The 24,742-nt window shown below is 37.0% G+C and overlaps 2 protein-coding genes across 4 annotated transcripts in view; one reads left to right on the top strand and one right to left on the bottom strand.

Annotated features, from left to right (window-relative positions):
- The window catches only part of LOC117399785 (ribonuclease 3-like), a 51,220-nt gene extending 42,911 nt beyond the window's left edge, over positions 1-8,309 (bottom strand). For both annotated transcript variants that reach the window (XM_059023097.1, XM_059023098.1), the window contains exons 1-13: positions 8,133-8,309; positions 6,471-7,304; positions 6,116-6,196; positions 5,685-5,919; positions 5,272-5,413; positions 4,998-5,158; positions 4,194-4,274; positions 3,736-3,822; positions 3,533-3,619; positions 2,567-2,638; positions 2,082-2,163; positions 1,292-1,366; positions 12-181 (exon numbers count right to left, since the gene is read on the bottom strand). In XM_059023097.1, coding sequence (XP_058879080.1) covers positions 12-181; positions 1,292-1,366; positions 2,082-2,163; positions 2,567-2,638; positions 3,533-3,619; positions 3,736-3,822; positions 4,194-4,274; positions 4,998-5,158; positions 5,272-5,413; positions 5,685-5,919; positions 6,116-6,196; positions 6,471-7,297 — 2,100 coding nt within the window. In that variant the 5' untranslated portion in view covers positions 7,298-7,304; positions 8,133-8,309. The remainder of the gene's footprint in view (positions 1-11; positions 182-1,291; positions 1,367-2,081; positions 2,164-2,566; positions 2,639-3,532; positions 3,620-3,735; positions 3,823-4,193; positions 4,275-4,997; positions 5,159-5,271; positions 5,414-5,684; positions 5,920-6,115; positions 6,197-6,470; positions 7,305-8,132) is intronic.
- An 80-nt stretch (positions 8,310-8,389) lies between these two features.
- Positions 8,390-23,475, top strand: LOC117399899 (UPF0489 protein C5orf22 homolog). Of its 2 annotated transcripts, none has more exons than XM_059023099.1 (9): positions 8,390-8,504; positions 9,080-9,225; positions 9,974-10,123; positions 10,563-11,046; positions 13,830-13,892; positions 19,735-19,856; positions 22,315-22,381; positions 22,586-22,725; positions 23,031-23,475. In XM_059023099.1, exons 2-9 carry the CDS (start codon positions 9,140-9,142, stop codon positions 23,173-23,175), a joined length of 1,257 nt encoding a protein of 418 aa, XP_058879082.1. In that variant the 5' UTR covers positions 8,390-8,504; positions 9,080-9,139; the 3' UTR covers positions 23,176-23,475. The 2 variants fall into 2 exon arrangements, with proteins under 2 accessions (XP_058879082.1, XP_033855224.3); XM_033999333.3 differs by lacking the exon at positions 8,390-8,504 and adding an exon at positions 8,513-8,650.
- Positions 23,476-24,742: the final 1,267 nt, after the last annotated feature.

The following is a 24,742-nucleotide window of genomic DNA, read 5'->3' as shown; positions in this document are numbered from 1 at the left end:
ACAGATCTTACCATGCCAGGACTGGTGACAATCATTCCTTTACATTCCTCTGCATATTTCTGCCACTCCAACTCCTCCCATTGCAGCATGTTGGCAATCTCTTCTTCAGGAACCAGCGGTTTGTTGCTGTGCAGCATGTACAGGAGCACCTGGTGCATTGACAGCACCTCCTTCCCACCGTCTGTAACGAAAGACATGCAACTTTATTTTACTACCGATATCCTTCAAGAATATACTAATAGGGTGTTACAGCGCACCCTGCAAAGTTTACATGAAACACATTCTGTTACCTTTGCTGTGTACCATGTTGCCCTTTTTTAATCACATGTCATGGGTCATAAATCAACTGGGCAATACATTCCTCAGCATTTACTAGGGAGTGTTTGCCAGGAGAGAAAAAAAAAAAAAAACATCTAAGGATCACAGCGTATTCAGATCACACTCCCCCCACAACAAGCTGGTTTTCCGTTCAGACATTCATTTCAAACAGCATTGTTGGAAAAGGGAGCATGATCTGGATACACTAGTATGTTTAGACAAAAAAAAATTCTCCTAGCAAATGTAAAAGTTGATAAAAAAAGTAATGATATTGTTTATTTTCAATGATGTGTCAATAAAAAACAATTAAAAAAAACAAAACATTAAAACTATCAGGAAAATGTTGAAAAAAAAACTGCTTGAAATACAAAGGAAATGAATGCGTTTCTTGTAAATACTGCAGCGGGTTCGGTAACACTTTCATTTACTAGGAAGTCTTGACAATTATAGCATGTTTATAAATGAATGCATACAACAATAAGAATAAACACATATATCCTGTTGGTAATATCAGATAGCCATAATCAAAAATACAATCGCGCATGTATCTGACAATTACAAAAATAAATAAACACAACCGTAGGCAGGCAAATAATGAAAGAATTATGATATTTACTTTACAAAGTATCAGTTATTGTATTTTCTTACTGGGTTGGCATTACCACCCAAACAGTTATTCATGCCTCATAATGAATGCCCTGTATGAATATGCCTGGTTATTGTCCCATTTACAGGTGCCACATTTTGCAGACAGCCTTACGCATTTATTCAGATCTGCTTATCTTGATAATTTAATTTCTATGTATGTATGTATGTACGAATGTATGTATGAATGTATGTGTGTTAGAAAAAAATAAAGACCACTAACTATAAAACACTCACCTATTATGTGAGACCACAAAGTGTCAATAGTATCCCCATAACCACTGTGCTGAGTGTATGTTGTGAAATACACACCAGCATAATTACTCACCAGGAAGAAATCTAACAAAACGAGGCATAAAGTGAAATTTTTGACAAATGGAAGCATCATTCTCACTTTCAGGCCCTACAAAAAGATGAAAAAAGAATGGTTACTGTAGATCACATTCTTTCTGCTGATTTACATGTTGGGTTGTTTAAAGGTCCTTTGGTGTACAGAGTAGATCACACATTACCCTTCACTCGTTTCTTTAATTTCACAGCTAGTACCACAGGAGGGAAGAGTCTGATGCAGTTTACAATATGTTGTTTATGATCTTTGATTCATTGTCAAATAAAGGTTTTCTTCCAAGCAGGAGATGGAGACAATGTCTCATTTAACAGAAACAATAAGGTACATATTCAAATTGGGGGCCTGGTTTTGCTGTTTGTTTTGTATACCAGCACAAAAGATGGATTTAAAAGAAGCATTTATTTTAACTTAATACAATGCATGGCCATTACCAGCAGCAATAGCGGCAAGTCTTACCCTAGAGATAGTTGCCGCTAAAAGATTGCCAAAGACTAATAAGTGAAGGTAAATTAGACCCAATTTGAAACTTGTGATCCAACTGCTTTTCAACAGGGTTCTTGTAATTTTGTTGTAAAGTTGTTGCAGTAACATCGCTGGCGGATGACACAGTGATGATTATAAAGACACTCCTTGGTATGACTGACCATGTCATATCAAACCAAAATCACATTAAAACATGGCCATAGAAAGAAAGACAAGAATCGCTAATCAACCAGATTTTTAAAATGAAGGATGTTTTTAAATGATGCAGAATAAATAAAGAAAATACCCTTAAGATTCCAGTCGTACAGCTCCAAGATATCTTTAAATAAATAAGATGAAAACAGCTCCAGTCCTTTTACACAGTAATTCTGCAATTATAATAATAAAATACAGCATTAAATCTTTTAGCAATTAATTTTCCGATTGCATATAAAGTCGACTCCTCTCTAACAAGTGTTGGGGCACAAAACATTTGCTGACTTGTGCACAACTACTAAAATATTTACATTGTGTTTCTGAGATCAGTTTAAGGTGTATACCTGTAGATTGGCTGTGATGTTCCTGGTCTGAGAACAGGTACTGCATTTTCAGTCTTCAGATACTAATTCTAATGTAATACTTTAGAGATTTAACTAAAAAAACTGATGTTCAGTCTAAGTCTATCTCCTTTTTAACAGGAACTATCATTCAGTCAAACAGCAGATACCATACTATGGCTTGTTAAGAAACTAGGACAATAACAATAAATGATAACAAATAAATAATACTGACCTCTGGTGCCATTTCTTCAATAAAATGAATGGTGTAATCTATGTTAAAACGGATCACTCTGCATAATGGAATCTGAAATCATACAGATGGCAAAGTTAAAAATATGCTCCAAAATCTCCTGCTCTAAGTAACTGGACCACAGAGGAATACATTTAAATTAGTAGGACCTTTTCAAGCTAAGCGTCTGAAAAGAACGCCTATTTATTATGCACCCTTCATCCAATTTATAAACCACAAATGATCAGACAATACCTCGTTTTGACCTGTTAATCTGTTTCCACTAGCATGCCCTGTTTCAACTGTATGCATTATCATTTCATAATTTGTGTGATCCCAGCCATTCCTGTTAAGATGCTAATGTCATAATGTTAAACTCCCTTTATTTAAACACTTTCTGTATTCATCACCCAATTTGCAGTTGTGGTCATGCCTCTGCATTGATGGATTTTCTGTCTTCACTTTTCAAAGGTGGACCCAACATCTCACAGTGCTTTTCACTTCAGCAAGCCCCCTAGTTATTTTTGTTAGAAAATAAAGAGACCAGTGGAATCTTCCAATAAGGAATTGTACACCATTCCAGTTACTTTCAAGTATCCGTCTACACAATAAAATCTGTGTTTTAAATACTTCAGCCATTTCCATTAATGTGGTCATAAGTTTCATACTTCAAGACATGTCAGGAGACTGACCAGTACCAGCACTCCTGGTCAGCCAAGATCAGTAACTTGACACAAGCAGGATTCAAACCTTGCTCATGTGGCTCAGATTGTACACCAAACGGCAGTTATTTTATTACTGTCGGCGAGCCACTGGGGTCCTTTAAAAGCTGCAATTATTTTTGGGGGGTTTTTTTGTTGATTTTTTCTTCATACATTAAGTTCTGTCCTGTTTGTCTTACGAGAAGCACTTGCCACATTTCTCAGCATTAATGACGATAAGATATCACAATAAGTTATTAATACTTACATTAGTAAGCGGAGTGTGTGAAAACAAAGAGAATCCTTCAAAGATGTACTCATGATCATCATATTCTATTACAGTAGGTCGGTCAGTCTACAAAGACAGTGTTTTTGAACAACATTTAAATATATGGCTTTAAATATTCAGAAATATGTATATAGTGCAACAATGCATCTATTGCCAGAAATAAATTGCCAACATTGACTTACTAAGAAGTTGGTAGGTGGGGACACTGTAATTCTGTAGTGGTACAGTCTTCCTGCATTGTTTGTCATTAGACGACACGCTTTAACATGCTAGGAAAGATCAAAGAAATAAATAAATATTGTTTTGTTTAGAAACTGCATGCTGCAATAGTCACTGCATTGTTACTGTTTACTTATTATGAATTACAGTCAGTTGTCATCTTAGAATCTTTAAGGTAACCAGGAAAAAAAAAAAAAAACATTTTGTTTTCCTCTGATTTATAAAAGGATCACTGCAAAAATAGCAACCAGTTACACTATACAGTAACAACATTAATAATTACAGCTGGTTCAACCAGGGAACTATGAAGCTTTTCGGACAAAGATACTACATGTGCAGCTCATCATGGGCACTTGCGTACGTCTGCTTTTAGAAAGCTAAAGAGAGACTATTTGATCTAATAGTAAGACATTCTTCTCACCTCTTCCCCTGGATAAATGCTGTGTCGGATTCCAGTCCGCCTGGCTTTGGCACTGCACTTGCACAATGGCCCATCATTCATCTATGAAATATTAACACAAGATAATTTGATATAATAAGTACATTACCTGCAGTATTACACACAGCCTAATAAATAGAAAAAAACAAAAACCTCACATTTGATACCAGTACTCGATATGGGTATAGGTTGATGAAACGAACCCCTTAGTAAATTAATTTGACAGATTTTAAAAAAGAAAACATATTATAAATCAAGGACATGTTTTCCTAACTGGAAGATTGGAATGCTGAAGACTTAGTGTTAAAAGGACTGCAGTAGCAGTTTGTATCTGCTCATTGCAAAACTTCTGCCTTCTGGCTAAACAAATTACTGTACTCCACTCTGCCAATGATTCCATGTCGCTATCCACGCTGGGTTTAAGCTAAAAATATGTTATTCCATTACAGATTTTAACAAAACTCTTTATTTGAGGAGCTTTTTATTGGAAAACTTTAGATCAGAGTCACTGACTCTGATCAACCATGGTCAAACTGCTGTATCTCAGAATGTATCTGAGCAAGAGATTTTGAATCGCTGGTCTAATAAAGCTGCAATTGTACATTTTAAGTTTGTCACATAATGACCAAGGAGTAGGTAATGCATAGTTAAATTACGAAAATGCGGCAACTGTTGAAACAACTTTACAAATTAATAAATGCTGGCCAGCTCTCTGTACCACAGTTCCTTTTGGATAAAATGCATTTCCACCCTTAATGTACTAACAAGAGTAAGAGATTTGCAGACCTGGCCACGATCATTGTACCAGAGTTCCTCCTGCAGGCGGTCCGGGTGTGCCTTTTTGCGTTTGATTTCCGCAATGACATCGAAGACGTCCGAGTCTGAACTACTGCTGCTGCAGCTGCTTCCTCCATCCGACTCGCATTCAGAGTCACTTGAACTCTCATCTAAGGGTAGATACACAGTGTCACGTTTTCCTTACCGAGATCCGACCACCTTATCTGGGAAAGAAAGTAACTTTACTTGAAATGTTATACAGACAGTAGCATAAAACAGGTACCTAGATCATCATCTAATTTGGTTTTTGGTGGTTCCCATTGAGGTCTTGATGCTTTGGCTCGCTCTTGTCTCTTCACCAACTCCTCTTCAAATCTGTCATACAGATCTCGCAGTTTACTTGTGCCAACAATGGTAGAGTCACCCTGAAAATTAAAAATAAGTTAACATATACGACTATAAATGGGAGTTTGTGTGAACCAAATCAGGGTATAATCTAAGGGGAATGTTAAATCATATAGAATGGTTTGTAAACATGTACAAAAGTGTATATGTGAAGAAATGTCATACAAAAGGGGGGGGGGGGGGGGGGGGGTTATAAGTTATCACCAATTTTGTATAACTTGACCTGACTTGTTAACATTAAAGGTGGTCAAACAGGGTTAAACTATGAACGGAAATTGTTCTTTTACATACCACTTGATCCATAGGGTCATTCGAGTAGTAATTCTCAGCATGGGTACAGCGAATCCACACCGGCTTAAGAAGCTCTTCCTCTTCTCGATCATCAGCTCTTTCTACTTGATTATTTTCTGGTTCTTTGTTTTTCACAGAAGAGTAATTCTTATCTCTACTTGAGCCCTGGCTCTCTGGCCTCCTCTCCTTCTCCTCTTCCCAACGAGGTCGCTTCCTGTCCCGACTGCTCGAACGACTACAAAAATAAACAAAACAAAACAGTAAGCATTTCACATACTGTAGGGTGTATGATCAGAGACTGCACAATGGTGCAGTCATGCAAGCCTTAGCGCAGCAAATACAGGGTTTGGTCATCAGAAGAGAGTGAAAACACTTTTCCTTTTCTAGCTATTTTTTCATCTTTAAATTCTTATTAAAATAACAAGTCTCACCTCCTTGGTCTCTTGTAGTCTTTTCTGTGTTGCCTTTCACAAGACACAGACCGTCTGCTCTCCCTGTGTCGATGCCTTTCCCTTTAGTTAGTAAGAAAGAAAGAAAGAAAGAAAGAAAGAACGAACATAGGTGAACATAAATGTCTGCCACAGCTATAAAAAAAACTAAGATATTAAATGATAGCTTCTTTAAAACATACTAAAACTACATAAAAATAACCGCAACCAGTGTCTTCCTCTCAGGCTTGCTACAGAGATCGCTAATTACTGGATCCCAACAGTAGGCTGCTGGAAGTATGCACTTCCAACAGACAGCAATAGCAATGTGAGGAAACTGTATATAACTGAGCGATACCTGCTTCGCTCCCGACTTCTGTGGCGAGGTGGTGTTCTGCCTCTGTCATAGTCTGATCTGTGACGGCTACTTTCCTGCCTCCTCCTGTCTGGGCTCCTTCCACGATCCCGTCGTTCTCCGGAACAGTCCATCCTGTGCCTGTCACCATGGCTTCCATAGCTGTACCCCTTGTGCCTGGTCTCCTCAGGGCGCCGGTTTCTTTCTGGCGACCTTCGCTCACTCTGCGACTTCTCAGCTTTGTACTGACTTGCATGTCTGAACTGATCAGTGTTGAAAGAGCTGGAGTGCTGTTGATATCCGGCATTAAAATTGGGTGGAGGAAAGGGCGGCTGGGAATAGTTAATGGAATAAGGTGGCTGGTAGCTCATTTGCTGTGGCATGGAGGGTGGAACAGGGGTGTGTGGTAATGGTGGAGGAGGCATCATGTAATGATAGGAGCTTTGACCTGAAGAAGCTGATCCAGACAAGGAGTTGTTGGTAGGGTTTAGAATTGGAGGGGGAGGAAAGTTAGGGGGCCCTGGGAAGGCTTGCCTAACTGGAGGGTTAGGAAACGGGGGTCTCAATGGGCACTGGTTTGTAGAATTCTGTCCCAGTGGGGGCATTGGTGGTGGATAAGGTATAAAATCAGGCCTGGGAGGCATGTAACCTGCACTACCAGAGTTAGAATAGCCAGGGGAGGGAGCAGCTTGTGGATCATAAAGAAAAGGAGGCATGGGCTGCGGAGGTGCAATTGGTCTGAGATTCTGTGGCCTGTAATTATGAGGTGTTCCACGCTGTCCAGATGCACCCCTTCCACGGGGACAACCTCGGCCAGGATGAAATGACATTATATTTCTTAAAAGACAAAAACATATAATTTAATTAATCAATTACATATCAATTACTATTTCATTTTTTCCAAATTCCACCTTGTTCTGGTTGCATTTTTACTGTTAACTGTATTGCACACATGCATAACTTCAATTGGTCTTTCTGGTACTTGAATACCTAACTCCACAAGTCCAGTTCAATGTCTCATTTACAAGCGTCCAATGATTGTGAAAGTAGAATAAACTATATTTAAAAAACAAAATGATCCAATCCACCAATACAAAAAAAACATATTAGGTTGCAGCAGGCTCCGCAAAAATGTGGATTGTGCTACGACTGTGTTTGTCAAAAAATGTTATTTCGTTTGAACAAACATGAACAATAAAACGAGCAATTATTATTTTGTCATTTAGCAGACGCTTTTATCCAATCCTGGAGAGCCCCAAATCCTGCGGGTTTTATAGGTGTCTTTGCATTATCAATAGCTAAAGATCTGGGATACATGTTAATCTTGACTAATTTCAGATAATTGGTACAATTAAGTAACAGAGAGCTCGGTTGAAACGAAAACCAGAAGAACCCTGTCTCACAACTGCTGCTGCAATCACTTACAATAGGACCTCTGTTTTACGTCTCACCCTAAGTGTGTGAGATTACATTACATACATACATACATACATATATACACACATACACACACACACACACACACACGTACGTACGCACGTACGTTTTCCTACAGAAGCGTAACTGGTTACTAATTTGACATCTTTTGCTTAAAAACAAAAAAACACGTGTTTGCTGATTGATGGCAGTGAACTAGAAAAAAAATGCTGTAAAACTAATCCTTACCGTTGAAAATGAAGAAAGTCTCGTCGAGAACTGTATCTGACGTAACAGTAAAACACTGAAGTAATATAAATCTAAAAACTGCAAACCGGCCGCAGTCACTGCATTCTACCTAAACAGGAAACGCAGAGTAGAAATCCCGCCCTTCATGCTCCTATTGGCCCTTCGTTTTTTGGAGTGTGTCTATGATTGGTATAGTTTCATTTAATGGAGCAGGGCATATTTAACTTTGGTTGTTTGTTTCTGGAGGTCTGCATAAAATGCACGGACTCACTTTAACCAATCACAGACATAAACTGCTAAAGAAAAGCCAATCATGTGTAATAAATGCGTGTGCTGCTAGTAAAAGTTTCCTCAAACAAAGCGTAGAAAATTGTGAGTCATTATTATTATTTATTTCTTAGCAGACATAGTCATAAAAACTGTCACTAATTTAATAGTCTGTAATTATGAACTCCTCGACAACTTATATGCGGGTCTATAAAGATATGCCCGTTTGGGTAGTGGAAGACCATCATGATGTAAGTAATATTAGCAAAGTTACTTTAATATTATCAATTATGAGTCAAGTACTGTAAAAAGGCTATGTTAAAATATTTGAATTCAACTTTTGTTAACAAATTTGCAAACTGTACACAAAGTATTTTGTGTATCTTGGACGACTGTACAGCATATGATGTTAAGTTGTTCACAAAGCTACAGTTAGAAATGGATTGATATGACAGAATACATCTCAAAAAGCTTTGGAATACTTATTATTCCCATTGTCACAAATCTTTTGCCATATGTTTTTCGTTATCCACATAACACAGAGATTTTTTTTTTTGTCATGCTCGCTGTGATTCTTTTTGATTATTTTAATGATAATTTGCAACACGCAATCAAATAGTGTCATGCACAATGTCTTGCATGCTTAACGTGTTTTTTTTTTCTGTGATTTTTTTTTTCAGGTTTTACCTTACATCTATCGTGCAATTGGATCAAGACATTTACCCATTCGTAACATAGCAATGGTTCATTTAGATTCACACCCAGATCTACTTATTCCTGTTAACATGCCTGCTGATACTGTGTTTGACAAAGAGGAATTATTTAGGTAATGTTTGCTGTAAATTACATATTGTAAGTTAAGTATTACATGTTGCAACAGCAATTTCTGATAGTTAATATAAATGAAATAATTAACTCTGTATTACAGTTAAGAAAGTGAGGATTATATTCACAAAGGCATGTATTGAAATATGCTCAATTTACTACATTTCTTACCTATTGGTATCACATGTCTTGAGTTGTTTATACCTTTTCTAAAAACATGAAAAGTATTTGGACAAATGCGTTTCATGTTCTCCCAGATTCAGACACTATCGTTTTTGCAAAATAATGTCTTGACAAAGTTTCACAATAACTGCCGATTTTCTAGATATGTTAAATGTAATTGTACCATACAGACAGACAGACAGACAGACTCAGTAAATTACAAGATTATGATACACTTTATAATTTGGACAAAATGTTCTATAGAAATCTTTCTATGTACAACTTTTGTAAATATTCACATTGCAGGCAAAGGGGGAAAAAAACAAAAAACAAAACTAAACCTAAAACTTGGAGGAATTGCATAGCTCTCCTGTAGAGGTCCCTTTTTATTTAGTACTTGCAGGAGCTCTAGGTTGAGCAGACATGGATTGGACAGTCTTCTTAGTCCCTGGATTTGCAATTATAATTCATGAATGAATGTGAAAAAGAGATAATCAGACTACACTAAATGTTTTAAAAACAGTGTACTCTATTTTGTTCTTGCATGATTTTATGTTTTGTTTTTTTAACAGTCTTTTTTTTCACAGTGAGCTAAGTATTGAGAACTGGATCATGCCTGTGGTTTATGCTGGGCATTTATCAAATGTGGTGTGGCTTCATCCATACTGGGCTCAACAGATTGCAGAGGGTGAACACAAAATCTTTGTGGGGAAAGACTCATCCACCACAACCATCAGGTACCTTGACCTGAAAATGCACTTTGATTTCACAAAGAAGCTTTTTGTACTTGGAGGAATTTATTAATTGTTTTGTTAAGTTATTGTAATAGTTTATCACGCAGCATTCACAAACTTATAAAAGCTGCTACTGTTGAACAATTTCTTATTTGACAAATAAAATGAGGCTATTTGTTGTTGGATAACTTGGTAATTTCATTACTCAAAGGTAAAACAAAAAAATAAATCTTTCCTTGGTCTGTCAAAAAGACATAAGGCAAGATTATTCACCATGAATGTGCTCATGCAATGTTAGCTTAAAGAGATGGTGTCGTATTCGATTCCATTAGGTGATTATCTTTTCAGGGATGCCTGATAGTATGTGCGCTGTGCTTGTACTAAAACAGCTTCAATCCAGTACTCAAAAGCACCATCTGATTTTTCAATGTTTTTATTTCAGGGTTACCAGTACAGATGATTACTTTTTAAGTGATGGACTTTATGTACCAGAGGGTCACTTAGAAAATAAGAAGCCTTTCCAATTGGATGTAATCCAAGTAAATTCAGTGGAAAACCAGAGGAAGCAGGAAGAAATATCTGAGGAATGTGCAGCTAAAAGGGTCAAATTGCAGCAAGCTGGTGATACAGAAAACACTGCAGTTTCCTGTGAGAAAAAAGGAGAGACAGAAGGCTCCAGTATTGCAAATTGCAGGACAGAAACAGCAGGGGGCAGCAAATCCACAGATAGTAGCAACTGCCCTGGCAGCTACTCAAAGGCAAGCAATGAGTCATCTGCAGGCAGTTGTTCAGAAAATGAAAGGAGCCAAACAACTGATGCTGTGAAAAAGATCCTCACAGTCCTACAGCAAACTGATGCATATATACTTGACATTGATCTGGATTTCTTTTCTTGTAAAAATCCCTTCAAGGAAATGTACACGCAGGTAATACATTTTGTTTTGCACACATACGTACACAATCTACAGAAGATATGCATACTGTACAGTAGGTATTCACAGCACTGAGATTATACAGTAGTGGGTTCTGCATCACAAGAAACAAATCAGGAAATTGCATTTTGTAAACATGAAAGATTTTTGCTTTCCACTAGTGAGTTCAGAATTTGAATCCAGCTATTTTTTTTGGGGGGGGGGGGGGGCTGATTTGTGGGAAATAAGCATACGTGGTTTGCTCTCTGTTAATTCCTATCAAATTATCAGTAAATATCCAGAATATCCCTGGGTCACCATCTCAGAATGTATCAGGGTTTGTCAATTAGTCCATCATATAACTGTATAGTACCCCCCCCCCCCCCTTTTTTTTTTTACTCTGGTTAACATATATCCTTGAGTGTATTGGCTAATGTGTTGAGAGTTTCTGCTTTGTTTTTTTTCCCCAACAAAGAACAAGCAATAATGAATTATAAATATGGTTGCAATGTCACACCTCTGTTTTGACAGCTGTCTTCCAATTCAAAATGCAACCAAAGTGTTAAAAGAAAAAGTCACTATTGTACATTATGAAAATAAAGATTGATAGTCATTGCATATTGATATTGGTACAACTTTCACCAGACATTTAAACACTGATGTAGTGGGGGCAGTCTATAATTCATTCTGTGATTAGGACTTCTCTGTTTTGGTAAGTCTTTTCTCTCTCCCCCCTTTTTTTAAACCAGATTAACTATTAACTATTACAGAAATAAAAACAAAAGCATTACATGCTGTCACAATTCTTTTATTAATCCTGCCTGGTTTGTCTTCCCGCAGTGTAGAGGATACCTGTATTGATTTAATCAGTTGGGTGTTTGCTTTTTTCAAGCATTTATGGATCTGAGAGCAAGCCTGACCTTGTCACAAATCAAATTCACACTCCCTTTCAAAGAAGTTTAAGAGATAGGTGGTTTAGTTTAATGATCTCTCCATGGTTTGATAGTTGTAGCCTATAGTTTGTGTATTTCATTTTCCTGCAGTAACCCATCCAAAACCACTGGGTGATTTAACCCAAATATAAAAAATATATTACTGCATTATAGGGTCACGTTGCATCATGAAGCCATCTTTGCTTTTTCAGGCATCTTGGCTAATGAGCAGAAGTTGTACTGTAATTGGACAGTAGGTTGTAATACAGTTGCATAAAACGATTTTACTGTACTTAAAATGAGAAGGATTCCAAATCAAAAGTCTTGTTATTAACTGAAATTTGGAGTGGATTACTGGTGTGACTATTAATGGTGAACACAGTAGTAGTTTCAGGCTCATCTTGCTTGTCAGTTTTCCAATTTGCCATTTATTTTCTTTATTCAGTCTAATATTAATTATTGCATAAATTCTATTATTGACATTATTAACACCTGATACTAAATGATTAATTTAGCTGTGTGAATGTACTGTTACTTAATTAAATGCCTCATACCAGTGACAATACACAGCTTTACCACTGGTCCTAAATTTAAAACACAATAACACATTTAGAAAAGAAAAGTTCATATGAAGCCTATTCAGTGGCCTGTATATTCATTAAAATTTGTTTGGACTTCCTTTGTAATCATCATAGCTTGTTGAAGCAGATACAACCCTTTTTGCACAGGTCTGCTTTATTCTGAAAGGATCTGTTCACTGCTCATTGCTGGAAGACTGAGCCTTATTTTTACTAGTCTCTTCATCTCCATACCGAAAGGCTTGATTGGATTCAGAACTGTTGATAGTCTGGGCAGTGGACAAGAGGCTTGATGCTCATCAAAATCAATACTGTGTTGAATTTGAATGCTACTCAGTGGAATGATATATAGCAATGAACAGTGACTGTCAGTAGTCATGGTCACCGCTCTGTGTACTCTATAATGTTTTCTGATGATTTCAATCCAAAATGATGTTGATGGAAAAGGTTATTCATAATGCTATACTTGGTAATTTAGTGCAGTTCATCACAATTACTCAGTAAAGCAAATAATGGCATGGATGACATGTACAGTGTGAATTCACACCCCAATTGAATTTTGGTGGAAAATTAGAAAATGGGGATGGAGAGAGGGGAAGGGGTTAGGGTTGTGGTGTGATGCTTAGTAAGGTGGTAATGTGGTACTGTAATACTAATGATCATTAATGGCATAAGAAAATCAACTGCTAATACCAACTGTAAAACACATTTTTAAATTTCCATTATTCAAGAAATATCTTGTTGTGTATCACAATATGGTTTCTATCATGATACAAACCATACATACCTCTATTTCAATACGATGAAATAGCATTGGTACACAGTGAATTGTTACACCCCTATACAATATATATATATATAAAGTGTGTACTGTAAGTGTGACATATGTATGTATTACTGTAGGTTTGGGTGACTCCACTATATTCCCATCACCAAGGGCATAATAAACATGAATGAAAAACTGGTGCAGAATTATTTAATGAAGACTGTTAATTCTGACTGTACATTCATTTTATAACAAATGCTCTCTTCTCTTTATTTATATTCACCATTATTTTACCACATGTAATCCAGAAAAATAGGAGCACAGATAACCTTCTGATTTAATACACTCTTTAGTTCTGTTGTTTTCCTATGAGTGTTTGAGTGTTTTAGTGTTTTAGTGCAGATGCACTTGGTGTTCCCAGTGAATGACAAGCTCCTTAAAACTGCCCAGCTATTATAGCTATTTAGAAAACTGTTAATGATGAAGCAGATTTATTACAAGTTCAAATATCTTTATTTTCAGGAGGAATATACTATTCTGCAAGAGCTTTACAGTTTCAGAAAACCTACTGAAGATCCAGACGAGGTATTGTACTGTGTACTGCTACTTTAATATGTGTTCCACTATGTACTGTATTGTAATGTTTATGGGGTGGTGTCTGGGGGGGTGGAGGTGCCTAACCCAGGACATTGTTTCACATCTCAAGAGGCCACAAAGTATTTTACAGTTCAGCTACAGAGCAGGCCTGGTTCCTTCACTAGCAGGATGCAGCTAGATGGTATTTGTTTCCTGCTGCATTTGCTCCATCTCCAACTCCTTGCCTCTTGACTGAAACCTATAGTGCTCAATCTTAAATCGACCCACAGGGGCGCAGCTCTTGAGTGAGACCCAAAGCACCCTCTCAATTGCGACACCCCCAGCCGAGCAAGATATAGCTCTACATATGACTGGAAACACAGGACCAGTGCAACTAATTACCCCTAGAATTAGGCACATACAGTACTTCTATAGGGTCTAGTCCCCAGTTTCATTTTATCTTTGATACCCTAACTATGATGGCCTGAATATAAAAGACTGCACATGATACAAAATGTTACCCTCACTTTCATAGTTATATGCTGTACATGTATACATTTGTTTTATAAAAAAGAAAAAAAAGGTTTCTCCCTCAAGCTGTTGCATAAATAGGACACTCCTGGGGTTTTTACATATTTCTACTGACAATAATTTACTTCAGAGACTTGCATGCACATTTAGAAGTTTGATTGCCATAACCTTTGTACACATTTTTAGTATCATGCATAGCTGTTGTATGTTGTGCCCCTATTATGTACTGACCTACTGCATTACAAACCCCACAGTGTACTGTGTAGAATACTATTACTGAGTCTACTGTGCACCTTGTATGTAGCATACAACCTATACAGTACATAACAGGCACACGTTTGGCAATTAAAAATAATCTTTATTTCATATCTTTAAAACATCACAGCTAACACGTTTCGACCCATAGGTCTTCTTCAGAGCATTGAAAAGAAAGGAAAGTACATAACCCCTTAAATAGTCATTCTTCATTTCAGGTGAACAAAAGGAAACATTAAGCAGATCACATTTCAATTAGACACACAGGTATATCGCAGTAATCGTCAATTAACAAATAAATAATAAAATAACGGCAGCAGCAGCAATCACAAAGTTAATGAAACAATCAAACATAAATATATGATCCATAATAATATATCCAATCTAGTCTTTAAACCTACATTTCATATCAAGGGACACAAATTCAGTTCCTCATTGAGTCCAAGTGGTCCTAATGTTTGTAATGCCAGTATCCAATATGCCTCTCTCTGCAATAGGCGCTTTACTAAACTTCCAACACGAGCGGGTACATTAACCTTCTCCACACCCACAAACCGTAGTGAGTGTGGAGAAGATCCATGTCCTGCTTTTTTGTAGTGTTTAGTAATAGAATATTAATAGCTGCTTTGTGTTTGGCAACACATAACTTTAAAGCTATTTTTGTCTGACTAACATATACCAGCCCACAAGGGCATGTCAACATATACATGACACCAGTAGTGTTGCAATTAACAAAACCTTTAACTATCTTGTATTATATTTTTCTCTTAAAGAAACATGCCAGTGTTTCAAAAGTATTCTCTTCACATCATTAGATTATTAAATTCACTCGAGAAACAAATGGTTTTATCATTCTTAGTACTCTGTGTTCTCTTTTTCAGTAAAGAATTACAATCAAAACATTTAGCTTTCTGCATTGCTTCCTTCAAAATATCATCATCCTGTCCTCTAGATTTAAATTTAGAGTGCATTTCATCTGATTTACTGCAAATTGCGATTCTGTACTGCAATTCCTTCTTGCATGTAAAAATAAACCCTTTGGCATATTTTTAATGAAGTGACGTTGATCTTGACTTTTTGCAAGAAGCAACGAATTACGGTCGGTTGATTTCGTAAATACAGTAGTTTGTAAAGTATTGGTTTCATCTTTATAGATTTCTAAATCCAAAAAATGTATTTATCATATCTGATTCACATTGAAATTGTAAATTAACATTAACTGAATTAATATAATTAACAAATTGATCAATTTGTTATTTTGATACATCTAGATCTCGATTCACTAAATTAGACAATCTCACAATACAAGAATTCAGATTCATATTTAGATGAAAATTAGATTTTTTGAACAGTGTTCTTTTCTTTTCATTTCGCATATCAAAGTCAATGACAGATTTCGACAAGTTAAAATATTTTTTTAATGTAATTGGTGTGTAAACTTAACACAATCTACCTGAAGACCCAAAACATTAACGTTACTTATGAAAGACCTCGATTTAAAACAGATACCTGTGGAGGAGTCAAAGGTGTGTCCGATATGTTTATGACTGCCAATTTTTCTTTCGCTGGCTCTGGGAGCGCCTTAGTTCCATCACTCCTTCTCTTCCCCCTCTTGCTCCTCCTGGTCTTCTTAGGTATGGTGCTCTGCTTTTCCTGTGATCTAGGGTTGTTCTGCTTTGGTTTCTGGTAGTATCTAAAAAAAAAAAAAGAAGTATGTCCACTTTCCACATCACTTTGATCAGTTTGTTCACGATCACTAGCAGATGAAAGCAGCACATCCTCTGTATCCTGAAATGAAGAATGACTATTTAAGGGTTATGTACTTTCCTTTCTTCTCTATGCTCTGAAGAAGACTTATGGGTCGAAACGTGTTAGCGATATTTGCTGTGAAGTTTTATATATATGAAATAAAGACTACTGCTTTTATTATTGAGAACTCTGTGTGGATATGGACTTGACTTTAACAGTTACTGTCTTGTTTTTTCATCTTCGCTGTGGCTGTCCACTGGAGATGATTTTTATATGCAGTTGTCACATGATGAAGCACTCTGCTTGAAAAGTTTTTCGAACACTTTTGTAGCGCCGGAATTATATATATATATATATATGTGTGTGTGTGTATTATATATATATATATATATATATATATATATATATATATATATATATATAATATATTGTGTGTGTGTGTGTGTGTGTGTGTATATATATATATATATATATATATATATATATATATATATATACTGTATATATATATATATATACTGTATATAATGTTAAGGGCGAAACCTGGTGGTCTGGCAAGCCTAGTTTTGCCTGGGCCAATCTAGTTTCGCCAAGGGCTTCTGGGCGAATACCAAAGTTGCCTTTTTTTTTGGCACTCGCCCGCGTCCAATCAGGCGAGTCTAGACTGGCCCAGAACTTGAAAAAGACGACTGTTTTTTCAACAGTTTTCACTGAATTTTGGAGTTAGCCCGGGCGAGTCTAGTTTTGTCCAACACTTCAGAATCAATGCTGAGCAAATCTGCTTCGCCCATGCCATTAATTTGGGCCAGTCTAGTTTTGCCTATGCCAGTTATTTGGTCGAGTCTAGTTTTGCATTTCTACACTCTCCCCTGCCAGCTTCCAAGTGCTTGAGGGGGAATCTGCCTCGCCGCCACTTCTGACAACAATGTAGTGACTGTGTGCTGCGTTTCCAGCACCGGTGTTGAAAAGGGAGGACACCAGGGCTGGTTTTAATAGCAGTTATAACTTTTTATTAGTTCTCTCTCCCAAAAAGTTAAAAGTCAAAGTCTCGCTCCTCCATACGCGCTATAAATAATTGCCATAGGCAAAACTAGATTGGCCCAGCATCGATTCTGAAGCGTTGGACGATATTAGACTCGCCCAGGCTTTCCCCAAAATTCAGTGAAAACTGTTGAAAAAATGTGTTTCGTCCATTCGTCTTTTTCAAGTTCTGGGCCGATCTAGATTCGCCCGACTGGACGCGGGCGAGTGCGGGAAAAAAAGTGGTAACTTTGGGATTCTCCCAAAAGCCCTTGAAGAAACTAGATAACTGGCCCAGGCAAAACTAGACTCGCCAGACCACCAGGTTTCACACTTAACATATGTATGTATGTATGTATATACATATGCTAACAAACTTCAAACCACTACCAAATAAATTGTTAGTACTATTTGTTTCACATCTTTGGTGAATGTGTTTAATCTCTTTGCCCTTGACCATACTTCTATAAAATAAATCTAATATTTTTTTTTTTTAAGTTTTATTTGTTTTTCAGGTTTTATTTTTGGAAAATAACTTTTCACCAGTAAAACATTAATAGGATGTTTTCTAACTGTAGAACTTCATATTTTCTAGCATTTTTGTATGCAACACTGTGCAGTAGGGTCTCGCTTGTGATTACATCAGACACATGTTGCAAATCAAACAGTGTGGGTGGTTGTAAAATGTACAGGGGATGCTTTGATTTTTTTCTAATTTCTCATGTGTTCCTCACAGGCCTGTTTCATATTCCTTCTTTGTGTGCTTTACTAATAGTAAAGGGTTGAGATTGACATCCCAGGGAGATAGTAATATTTAATGTCAGGCACATTCAGTGTATAGTAGAACTTCCTTCAGAAGTACTGCAGTGTTGACGCAAGCAATCACTGATGTACTCCCTGTGGACTATAGAAAGGGCTCTGACTAACAATTTATGAAAGCTATAAACTACTGCTCAATTTAAGGTCTTGTTGTTGAATAATTAAATCATGCTTTGAGTATTTTAATACTTTTCATAGTATTCAATTTACAAAGCCAACAGAACCTCTATCCGCCTGTGGCAAAGTGCCCCCCCTGTGTGTGTTATATGTTACGTGTTGTGTGTAAATGTTGGTGTATAGGCATTGGTACACGGGATATAAGCGGTCTGTGTTTCACGTGTGTGTAAATTGTATATTTGTATTTAGGCACGGGGATGGCACATCACATCACGTGCAAGTAAAAAGTAATATGTGAGCACGGGGAATTGCACTTTAATTAATTCACGTGCAGTTGTACCGAGATTCCAATTGAATGATTGACTAGCAATCGAATCTCGGCACAACTGCATAAAAGCTGCATGTTTTCACTCACTGGGGGTTGGTGTTCGGTGAGTGGAGAACGGGTTAGGAGACGGAGGGTATTATAAAGTAAAAGTAAAGTTAAAATCGTAAAGATAAGTGTTTTCACTCACCGTGTTTGTTCGTCTGTCCTGCACCGTCTGTTTAGTGGTTAGTCGTTTTGTATGTCTGTTTATTTTGGCGCAAGTGCCGTGTCCTGTTTTTTGTGTTTTGTTACAAACGTTTATTTTCTGTCTGTTTATTCATTAAATGCTGAGCGAAAGCATTCGCTCAGCTCCACCAAACTCCACATCTCTCTGTCGTTTGTGTTCCTGTCTTCTGGTCTGACGTCACCCACTCAGCCATTCTTGTCACACCGCCCTATCAATTGAGTTTAACAAAAGTAGTGCAAGGGTGTAGCACAGTGCAGGTCTGTGCAGAGTTTACCTCTATTAAATAAGTTCAGTGTAGCACCTACAGGTGCGGGTGGCGCCATATTCAGATGCTTTTTCATACTAAATAAGCTTTAAATAAACATTTATATAAAGAGGAGAGGTGGTCTTATAAAGTATTAACAAAAAAGAACAAGTCATTCTGTTCTACTGGGGTTCAAAAAATCTCCAATGTAACAATGTTCTCTGGAAAATGTAATTCTCTTCAAGTCAAGTTAGGAGAGATATGATTACAATGTGTTTAAACCGTCGTCCTTTCAATTTTAAAAGTCTGTTTACCTTTTGTCAAATCTAAGTTTCAACTAGAAGGAATATTTAAATGTGAAAAGAACTCTGAACGTTCACTCTGCATCATATGCATGGTCTGGGTACATGTTAATTCAAAATCTGGTTCTAGTTCCTAATAAACATCTGTTTGTGTGTTACTCTTCTATTACAGAATGCCCCTTTACTTCACTACCTGTACCCACAATCCACCCTTTTATCAGTGCTTTACAAAAACTTGTGTCTCTCTGTCTGGTGCGTAGGAGGCTTTGTTGGACTGTGTGGAGAACCGAGTACATCAGCTGGAAGACCTGGAGGCAGCTTTTGCAGACTTTGTTGAAGATGACAGTGAGGAAACACTCCAGAGATGGGCTGCTAACCCTGGGTTAATTTAATTTATTTTAAAGTATATTTTGAGTCTCAGTTGTTCTCTTTGTCCATCGACAAAGAACAATAGGCCTTGCCCCCATTCGAAATGTGTATATAAAATGGCTTGGTCTCTTCTACCGTGATGTTTTCTACTCATATCAAAATATCAAGTTCCACCTTGACCATCCATGTCTTCTTCCAGATTTGTTATGTTTTGAATAATTACTGTATGTAAAATGGGAGAGATGATGGATGTGTTTACAAAAAAAATGGCATTCTACTTGTCATCTCTGAGGATGGTGAAATGTAGTCTATTTGTTAAATGTTTCCCTTAAGATTCCATTGTAGTGTAACACATGTTAATGTGCTGTGCTAAAGCTGTGCCTATACTACTAATTCCATGTGTTTCTTTTTAACTACATACTATTAATGTACTTTTTTCTGACTACCCCTCCTCATTCCATCGGTATCATTGCTTCTGTAATAGGATCTTCAAGTTAAAACAAAATGTATCTAACATTAACTCAGACTGGCACTGGCCTACCTTCTCCAGACACATAACACTTGGAACATGCATTTCCAAAATCTAGAAAACTATAGAACAATGATGGTACGATGACATCATAATTGTAGAAAAATAAAGTTCCTTCCTGACTGCCAAATGTAGTTGTAAAGCTAATATCTCATTCATCCTAAAATAGAGCTTGCCTCTCCAGCAGTGTCATCTGTGATGTGGCTGGAGGCCCTCCTCCTGTTCCTGCTGCATGCCTGTGCTGCATTGCGAGTTTCGTATTTGTTCACGCAGTTCCTGCCACCTTTTCATCACCTGGTTTACTGTCATCCTGGTAACACTGACAGCATTGACTTTCTCCACTATAGAGGACCATAGGACCTTTGGTAGCATAACTGATGTTGGCTGAGGCTTTTCCAAATAACTAAATTTCATGCTGAGTGGCCTCAGTGGTAAGGACTCTCCGTTCCTCCTCAGAAAACGTATATTTTATTTTCTTTGTGCCAAGAGGACTTTGCTGCCATTCTTCTGACATTTTTTTGTTTGGTTTGATTTTTGTGCTCCACAAATCTCATACAGCACCTACTGCTCTCTGTACTCCTAACTCACCTCACCTCTGGGCTGTAAGTGCAGCTGCTAAGTAGGCTGCCGCACAGGCAGCGCTCATTGCGACCCTCATCATGATTGCAGCTCATTATATGTGCATGTTGAGTAATTTGTATTGCTCTTAAGCTTATGTAGGCCGAAGTGCACAATAATTGCCTGGCTGCTAGGCTATTTGGATTTTGCAACCGCAATTGTTTGCATTATGCCTTAGCCTTACATCAGCCCCAAAGTGTTAATTAACAAGCCCCAGTATAAAGGTCTATATTAAGACATTTCTATTTCTAATACATATACTGGTACCTGGTACCCAATGCTTTTTAATTTCATTATTATTTTATGACCCAATTTTTTTTTTGTATCTGATCATATTAAAAAAAAAAAACATTTTTCTTTTAAGTGGCACATTTAAAATTTCAAGAGCAATGCCTTTTCAGCGCTTGCCTACCTGTTGTTCATTGGGGTCTTAGTTGCAGTGTCATACAGGGATATATAGGTGCATACAGTAATAAAGGGACATAAGCAAGACAGGGGCTGGTTAATTGGTCTGCTGTGTTGAGGGGAGTTCTTTTTTTCCTAGGCTACACTAGCAATCTTCTTTTTCCTAAACCTCTTTACAGTGTTGAAAAAGTTGTTTTTTATATAAGTTATATGTACTTCCACTAGTACAGTTGTGTTCTTTCTGTCAGCAACAATGACTACTTTGATAACAGAAAAAAATATATAACCAATGTAATGCATGCATGCACACCTACAGTAGAGTTTCTATAGTGACTGCCACCTTTCATATATATATATATATATATATATATATATATATATATATATATATATATATATATATATATATATATATGCATTATATCATCCATATAACCCCTTTTAAAACGTTCAGCCAATAGAATTTAGAAATATAATTTAATTTAAAACTTTATCAACATTGATAGCAATGAAGTGATTTATTTTGATGCTAGATTTATGCACGTGAATTACAGTATTATGAGCTCAGGTCTCTATAGCTGATCAAAGCATTTTAACAGTTCTATTGTGTTTGTTTTCTAATGCTTTAAACCTTTTTGGATTTTGAAGGGCTCTGGGAGGGGCTTGTCTTGAAGAACACTATTTAAGTGAAATGTTGTTGACATTTCACTTTCTAAGCATCAGCAAGGCTTGCCACATGAACAATAGTGAACTTTCTAAATATACGTAGATTCAGACCTCAGTACAACTGCAACACTGTTAGATAACAGCATGTGTATTGTGCAATAAATGAAGCAGAGGTTCCTTTTAACCTTTAGAAGTTATTTTATGAACTTTTGAAGCCAGTCTGTGTGTAACATGCTGTTGATGTCATTTGCAGAATGAAGCCTCTTACTGAGCTGGTACACAGTCTTCGAAGCAGAATGGACACCCCTGACTATGAAATGGTGAGCCTGAAAAAGTTTGTGTTGCGGGCTTATTGGAAGAGAAAAATTAATAATTAAGGGGATTCTTATGCACATGCACTTTACATATTTCAAGTTACCCCCTGGATTATACTGAGTACCTTTTAAAATATTCTGTGCTAATAATAATCTCTACAATGTTACAGTACTTGCATTAGAAACGTATTTTGTGTGGTTTCCTTTTAGGTTCACCAAGCAGGTCTGACCTGTGATTATTCAGAACTACCACATCACCTTAGTACAAATGAAGAGATTGATGGATTAATACAGGCTATAAATGTCATACTGAGGGATTTGCCAAAACCAACACTGGTTACTGTTTCAAGGTAATGGCATCCTTACTGGCATATATATAATTGTATTGATTTTCATTACTGTTTTTAGGTACGTCTTTTAAAGTATTTTATGTTTTGGTTTGTAACACATGTTGCTGGTGAAGGGTATATAAATGGTATGTCCCTTTTAGTTCTGACAGACAATACCAATCAGGGATTTATCTTTGTTTTTTTATACTTTAATTTTAATTTTAAAATTATTATTTTTTATTTTTTTGCTTTGCAGATTATTTTATTTTTTTTGTGAGTTTGGAATACATTGTGCTTGTTTTATAAAATATGATTTTATTTTTCAGGTCTAGTATGGATGACTATTGCCCCACAGAACAAGTGAACTACATTCAAAGCAGGGTTCTTGGCATGCTCAAGTCAATGTACGGCACTCTGGATATTCATTTAGAATATTCATCCGAACCTGAGTCATCTAAATCCTCATCATGATAAACCGAACTGATATGCTAGCTGGTTTAAGCTTTGGTGCAAGTTCAGGGATTTACTTTTCACTAACTAAAGGCTGTGTTGCCTAGTAACTGTTTTAGTATCCTTTAAGCCAGTTTATCTGGGTTGGATTCCAGCATAAATAATGTTTTTAAATTCTAGTGCAGCTTGGAGCGTACCACACGTGCATGACTGAACTTTTTTGTGTTTTTTTTTCAGTCTTTACTAATCATTTATGTAAAAGTTGCTTATTGGTACTACATTGTTTTATTTGCTGAAAATATAATAATAAAAGTGTTTTGATTTAGATCAAAATAGTATATACTGTGTGTGTGTGTGTGTGTGTGTGTGTGTGTGTGTGTGTGTATATATATATATATATATATATATATATATATGTAGTTTAGCTGGCCAGGAAAATCAGACTTCACCCGTTCCGATCTGAGAATGTTGATGCACATTTTCAAATACATTTTCAAACCAACAGTTCCTAACTGAGAATTTTGACGGCTCCATCCCTTTCTGCGGGATAAAACCATATTTCAAACTCGATTTTCATCCAGCTGTTGCCAGTGAAGCTGATACAAGATTTCGTGGTGATTATTAAGCCCCACAAAACTACTTGCATCTGCCTCATCGGCAACCGCTGGATGGGAATCGAGTTTCATAATCATGGTAAAGCTTTATTTTTTTGTTGTTGCTCATTTTAGAAATATTTGGATGGCTCTGAAAAGAGCCTTTGGGTTATTTTGCTGCTTTTTCTGTCCATGGCTGTCCTTCGTCCCTTCCTTCCCCTCCTTCGCCAGCTCCACCTGCTGGGCCCGCCCCCTGCTCAGCTGTGCGGACTGCTATATGATGTAGGATATTAGAAAATACTTCTGAGATGTTTCTCGCCACATAAATTCATCAAGGTATGACAGAATCATTTCTTCCATTGTTCCCTGCATTGTTTTGAACTGTTTTTTTGGTCTGGCCCAGTAATTCTCCACGTTGTTAGTGTGGGGTCAGTAAAGTGCTCTGAGTGATTTACTGTTTTGTGAATGTATGGATTTCCAGATTTCCAGATCGCTATGTATTTCAGAGCCCAGTCTCACTCCAGTCTCACTCCAATCCTTGGTGATGATGGGTAGGAGGGTCAGCGTATTCCTACGCTCAACAAAGTTGAGGTATCCAAGCTGGATATCGGGTTAGTAAATGCCGAATACCCATCTGTCAGGCTTTCCCAGGTTGCAACCGTGTCTGTATTTGGCCCGTACGATGACAATCTCGTCAATTTGCACAATGCAACCTGGATTTAAGTGAGTATTCTCAAAGTAACTTATATAATACAGAGTTTTTAGATTGGCAGTCGCAGTTAGTACACCGCCAGATATAGCCTGTTAATTTTGTGTGAATGCCTTTTGTCAGTAACATATCCTTAGGACATTTATCACATTTGAAATAATTCTATAGTTGCAAGGGGTCTGAAGCAAACCGGTGTCTCAACGGGGGGTGTTGCCATCATTATTTTTATTTTGTAGTTATAATTTTTTTGATTCTGATAGAATGTTTAATTGTTCTTGCAGCCCTG

Source organism: Acipenser ruthenus, chromosome 4, assembly GCF_902713425.1.
Source record: "Acipenser ruthenus chromosome 4, fAciRut3.2 maternal haplotype, whole genome shotgun sequence".
NCBI lineage: Eukaryota > Metazoa > Chordata > Actinopteri > Acipenseriformes > Acipenseridae > Acipenser > Acipenser ruthenus.
The sequence above is the reverse complement of the archived record's forward strand: the minus strand, read 5'-3'. Positions and strand labels throughout refer to the sequence as shown.

Bases quoted from the DNA above. Each gene is read 5' to 3' on its own strand.
- LOC117399899 (XM_033999333.3), top strand. From the start codon at position 8,579: ATGAACTCCTCGACAACTTATATGCGGGTCTATAAAGATATGCCCGTT. The intron at 9,226-9,973 runs GTAATGTTTGCT...TTTTTTTCACAG, and splicing joins GACAAAGAGGAATTATTTAG to TGAGCTAAGTATTGAGAACT. The intron at 19,857-22,314 runs GTTAATTTAATT...TGTCATTTGCAG, and splicing joins AGATGGGCTGCTAACCCTGG to AATGAAGCCTCTTACTGAGC.